The sequence below is a fragment of the Rattus rattus genome, chromosome 4, assembly GCF_011064425.1.
Source record: "Rattus rattus isolate New Zealand chromosome 4, Rrattus_CSIRO_v1, whole genome shotgun sequence".
NCBI classification, from domain to species: Eukaryota; Metazoa; Chordata; class Mammalia; order Rodentia; family Muridae; genus Rattus; species Rattus rattus.
Genome location: NC_046157.1, coordinates 81,767,386 through 81,773,535, shown reverse-complemented (window position 1 = coordinate 81,773,535; position 6,150 = coordinate 81,767,386). Strand labels below are relative to the sequence as shown.

General features: G+C 51.0%; 1 protein-coding gene across 1 annotated transcript in view; it reads right to left on the bottom strand.

Moving 5' to 3' along the window:
• Window positions 1-210: 210 nt before the first annotated feature.
• Window positions 211-6,150, bottom strand: part of LOC116898035 — a 13,868-nt gene continuing 7,928 nt past the window's right edge. The window contains exon 3 of the mRNA XM_032899427.1: window positions 211-1,132. Coding sequence (XP_032755318.1) covers window positions 901-1,132 — 232 coding nt within the window. The 3' untranslated portion in view covers window positions 211-900. The remainder of the gene's footprint in view (window positions 1,133-6,150) is intronic.

The window sequence follows — 6,150 nt, the reverse complement described above, 5'->3', positions numbered from 1 at the left end:
GGCGCGTCGACGGCGGGGTCAGGGGCGAAGGGGCAGTTGGAGGGCAGCGCGCGGGGAGCCGGCGCGGAGGCTCAGGTTACCCTGCTCAGCCCTCCCACCCGCAGCTTGCTCGCGGGGGCCGGGGCAAGCTCCGGCCGCCCCCACCCCTGCTGTTTGCATTTCTCTGGCAGCCGGTGGGGCTCGGCTTGAAAGAAATGGCCTTAGTTTGGAACGGTGTTTATTTTTCTTAACTAGCCAGTGCACACAGACGACCCCGTGAGCAAGGCGAAAGGACCAGGCCGATCCTGCGCTTGGGAAAGGGGTCAGGAGAAGGGGCCAGCCGGGCGACCAGGGGGAACTGGGAATGGGCTTTGGTCCCCCCACCCACAGCGGCCAGGCTGGGGGAGGGGTCGTGGCTGGCTTGAGGATGACTTTATTCCTTGAAGGCAAACAGACTTTCTGCCGCGGTTGCCTTAGGTTTGACCTTGCACGAGGTCGGGCAGCCAAGTGGCGAGGCCTTTTGGCTTCGACATCCTGTTTTCTTGGATTTAAGTTCATCGTTCCTGATATTTAGTTCTAACACCTGGCGGACAAAGCACCTTTGTTAACTCAGTTTCCTCCTCCTTCAAAGGGCTCTCACGTAGTACTTTGTTCAGTGGATGCTGTAAGTTTAGAATAACATTCTTAGGACAGAGCCTGGAACTTGCCGAGACGTCTGGGGATCAGCCCCTTTGGTAGGGACTGTGGCCACCGGAGAATGGCAGGTGTGGAGGATCGGACGGCAAGGGTGGGGCCCCAGGAAACCTGCTTGAGACTCTCTAGCTGAAAGGAAAAAACTGAGGGCTGAGGAAGTGTTCCGAGCGTTTTGACAGGAGATGAATAAAATGCAAATGATATTCAAAGCAAGATGCTAATGAGGTTCTATTCTTTGAGCGGCCGCAGCCCTTGCAGGGTCCGTTTTGACGTTAGAGCTGGAATGAACTTGAGGCCTGGGCAGGGTCCAGCAGTCCCAGTCTCCGGTGTGCGCCACGATTGGAAGTGTGGGTGTGTGAGTGTGGCTCGCGCTTCTTCCTTCTCCGGAATGTGCGGTGCGGGCTCCGGGTGTGTGCTCGCACCGACTTGAAAATGAGGGTCAGGGAAAGGTCGTTCCACTCTCAGCATAAATCAAAAGGGAGAGTGAATGAGAGAGACAGTCCTGGAGACGAGAGAGAGAGAGGCTGGGAGGAGAGACAGGAGAGGAGAGAGGGAAGGAGGAAGGAGAGGAGGTGGAGAGAGAGTAAAGAGAGGGGGAGGAAGAAGGAGAGAAAGGAGGAAAAAGTTCAGAATAAAGAGGGGGAGGGAGACATAGACTCTGCAAGAAGCAGGCTCTTCCATCCCCGCATCCCACCCCCATCCTTAACATGGACTCTGTCTGTCTGTCTGTCTGTCTGTCTGTCTGTCTGCAATCCCGTCTCCTCTTTCATTGTCTTACTGTGTAGCCCTGGGTGTTCTGGAACTTACTATGTAGATCAGGCTAGCCTCCAACTCACAGATATCCGCCTGCTTCTACCTCCCACCCCCAACCCCAAGTGCTGGTGAGTGGACGGCCTCTTCCCAACTTTCATCTTCCTGTCTAAACACTCCGTAAATAGTGAAACTCCTGCACCCAACCTCCTTCCCCGCCCTTGTGCTCTCGGCTCTGGTAACTTGTAACTGCTCACTTGTTACTCTGGGGGCTAGGAGTGGGGGTGGGGCACCTCCCTGAGGGGGTCTCAATGAATCCATTGGAAGGCTGCTGCCCCCTGCCATTCCTCTGCCTCATGACCCTGTTACCCTGTGAAAGTCGGCCTCCTCATCTCCCCAGTAACTTGGCTACCGTGTCCCCAGGTCCCCTCTATTCCTCTCTCTGTGGGTCATCACAGAACATGTCATTCCTTTCTGGACACCCAGGCCGGTGATCCCAGTGGGTGATCTCGGGAACCCTCTTGCTCTCTGGAAGCCAGGGGAAGGTGGATGTGAATGTAGCTCCCTCCCTCCTATATCTGGGAGATATACATCCAGAAAAATGAATGGGTGGAAGGGTCTCCCCTTCGGGGAAGCACCTCCGTGGTGAACTGGCTTGCATGGTGTCCACTGGCCACCAGAGAAGGGGAGAAGACTGTATAGGGCTGGATGGCCTTTCCCTTGCATTTGTTCCTGGGTCTGGCCATCTATGACGGTTCTCTTGACTCCTGATAATAAATCACAATGCTGAAGTCCCACACGGTGGGTCCAGCCAAGCGCACCACAATACATACTAAATTAAAAGGACAAAGGACAGATACCAGCAGAATCCTCCTTATGAGCCCACATTGGTTAGGTCATGCATTCGCTCAACAGACATTTAGTGATTGTCTTTCAAACGGCGGCTCACAATGAAAAGATAAGGTCCTGGGCCTTGGGGTGCTCACACTTTCTCAAGACAACACAAGAACAATACACTGCATGTGCTATCAGCCAGGGTAAGTTCTCGCTGTGAAAGAGAGAATGCTTGACTGGGAGAATGTAGGGGAGGAGGACCAGCCCGCTGTGAAATAAGGGACAGGCCGTGCAGACTTCTGGGGAAACATCACTGTAGATGGCAGAGAGGACCTCAAACGCAGGGTCACGAGTGGGAGTGTATGACGGGGAGCCTGAGGAGAGAGTTGGGTCAGAGGTCAATTGAAGGTCAGGTGGGGCCAGAGGATGGTGTGGGCTTTTGCACGCTCTGCTGGGAGGTCTTGGCCTGACTCAGGTAGAAGGAATGATGGAATCTAATTTATATTCCTTAAAAGTGATCCACAAAGATGGAGGGGATTTAACTAAGTTATCTTGGGTTTTCAGGCTTATGAGTTTCAAATTGTCCTGGTTCAGTGTGTAGAATATTGAACACCTAGGCCAGGAGATGTCCTGCACGTCACACGATACATTTTGAAAAATAATCTGGAACTGGACACCAGGGAGAGTCTCAAAAGCTGTGGAGACAGCTGTGTGTGTCTGTGTGTCTGTGTGTACGTATGCTTGCAACAGAGAGAGAGAGAGAGAGAGAGAGAGAGAGAGAGAGAGAGAGAGAGAGAGAGAGAGAGAGAGAGAGAGACATCCAGGCTGTTGAGCTGCTCCAGCCTTGCCACTTTCAGAGGACTGGATGCTCCTAGCAGGTGGTCCCACACCGTCCCCTAGCGGTCACAAGGAACATGGCACCAGGACCTTGTACCAGATGCAGAGCTGTGCCAGGGCGGCAGGGGGCGCAGAAACAGGCTTAAGATTTCCCGCCAGGTGCCAGGTGTTTGGCATCTGTGCAACTCAAGGAGATTCAGGCTTCCCGGAGAACCTCATTCCTGAAGTTCTGACAAGCAAGATGCTTGCTGAAAGGATAGGCAGGGGCGCTTCTACAACCTCGAAGGCTGTGAGCGGACGAAACAAACTCCTCCAGGGTTTTCTTTAACTGCAGGGTCCAGAGATCCCTGCTTGGTGTCGTCTCCAGCGCAGAACTGGGAACCATTCTTCGTCCTCTGCCGCCTCCCAGTGGGCACGAACGACATTGCTACTGCCAGGTTCCTTCCCAGCTGCCCAAACAGGTGTCCCAGAAAGAAATGAGAAAATTCCGCGAAGAAGATCTGGATCCAGATCATCCAACGACTATGTCTACCTAACACCAAGGTCATTACCTCCAATAAGCATTTGCTTTTAAAGATAGGACTCTCTGTGTAGCCCTGGCTGACCTGGAAATTCATATGTAGACCAAGCTGACTGGATTTCTGGAGGATCCGCCTGTTTCTGCCTCCGGAACGCCTGGCTTCTCCTACCCCAACAAGTACTCGCTGATGCACCCAACCACGGGCTATTAGAGGAGTCAAAAGGCTCTGCCGTCTGATCCAGAGCACCAGAGTTATGTTTTAACAGCGATGAACCCAGAGGTTCCTTGACGTTGTTCAAGTGTCTCCCAGAAAATAAAATTAGTGTTCATATAAAATCCCTAACTAATGGTTCCTAGCAGCCATTTTTCTAACAATCAAAAAACAAACCCCGATGCCTCAATTCCACCTATAACTCCATTAAAAAAAAAAAAAAAAACAAAACTGTGGGGCTGGAGAGAGATGGCTCAGCGGTTAAGAGCACTGGACCATCCTCCAGAGATCTGAGTTCAATTTCCCAGCAACCACATGGTGGCTCACAACCATCTGTAATGAGATCTGGTGCCCTCTTCTGGTGTGTCTGAAGACAGCTACAGTGTGCTCACATACCTAACATAAATAAATCTTTAAAAAAATAAAAAATAAATAAAAAACTGTAACATTTGTGTATTGATGCACACATACTCACACACACACACACACACACACGCACACACGCACACATGCCACAACATGCAAGTGGAGGTCAGAGGACAATTGGTGGGACTCAGTTCTCTTTTTCCACCGGGTGGGTCCTGGGGTTGTCAGTTTGGTGGCGAGCACCGCTTCTTACTAAGCCATCTTGCCAGCCCTCTCCCTTGACCTTTCAATAGTTATGAGCTCAGAGGACGTCCAAAGACAGTGCACAGCGCTGCCAGGTTCTCCTCACCCGTGTGTACACACACGGATATTTTACTGTCAGAGAGATCATCTTACTGCTTTCTTTTGTTTTGATTTTGCTTCTTGAGGCAGAGTTTTACTACCTACGTTATGGCTATTCTGGAAATTGATATGTAGACCAGGCGGGCATTAAACTCACAGAGGTCTGCCTCCCTCTGCCCCCCAGTTCTGAGATTAAAGGCACACACCACCACGATTGCCCCGATGCTGAGATTAAGGGCGTGCACCACTACAACTGCCTTTATAGATATTCTTCACAGCCGCACTCACTCCCCTCTCTCCAGACAATGGTGCCCAGGCTTTTGTGAGACTTGCGTATAGCATGGTTGCTGGGTTGGTATGGTGAAGGACAAGTCACAGGTGGGACCCAGAGTGGGTTAGGTTAAGTGGGTTAGGTTAAGCTTGGGTTTGAGATCAAAACATACATGAACTTAAAATAGTAAGGAGCCAATGAAGACTCAACACACAGAAGCTACTCCTCCTGAAATAACCTGTGACAGGAGCCTTGGCCAGGACAGCACACATCCCCTTCTGTGCTGCCCAGGGGTATGGCCACTGCCTCTTCTGACATCCATGTTTAAGCTACACTAAAAGCATTTCTGCTTTCCTCTCTGTCTGTCTTGGTATTTGGAGATGGCTCACCATGCAACTTAAGTTGACTTCAAGTTTGCCATCCTCTTGCCTCAGCCTGTCATGTCCTGGGGTGACATGCATGCTGCAATGGCTTGCTTGCCTCTTCTTTTTGTAAACCTATGTTAGCTTTCTATCGCTATGACAAATTATCTCGGCTATGTAACTTAAAAAAGAGGAGAGGTTTATTTTGGATTTTGGTTCAGAGATTTCAGTCCATGGTAACTTGGTCCTGTTGCTCTGGGCCTGTCTTCCCAAGAGTTAATTTGGAAGAGGAGTCCTGGTTGCCTGGAGACAGCTGGAAAATGCACATGCACATAGGTGTGTATACCCTCCTCTCTCTCTCTCTCTCTCTCTCTCTCTCTCTCTCTCACACACACACACACACACACACACACACACACACACACACAAGAGAGAGAGGCAGGAATGTCATCATGGACCACAGACATGGGTACCACAGATGCTACTCCATCTCATAGCAGAGCATGTCCTTCTTGGTCTTACTCGGGTCTCACCCTTCGTGGCCTCCTGAGGTGATTCTTAGACACATTTGTGATAACCTAGCTTCACTATCAGCTTTACTGGATTTAGAATCATCTAGAATTCTGCACACACATGCAGAACATTTACAGAAAAGCTTAACAGAGGAGGGGAAGACCCACCATGAATGTGGGTGGCGCCACCCAATGACCTGGAGCCCTGGCTTGCAGTAAAGGAGAACTGGAACCCCTCCCCCTCCCCCATACCAACCACGGTGTGATTGACAGCCATCCACGGTGTTGGTGACAGCTGCCCCACACCCTTGGGGTCATGCCGCCCCCACCATGGTGGACCAGACCCTTCAAATGTGAATCAAAACAAACCCTCTTTCCTTTAAAAGTTACTTTTGTCAGGTATTTTGTTACAGCAATGAGAAGGGCAACCGATACATTGTTGCCTGTTCACACTCCACCGCGTCTGCAGACAT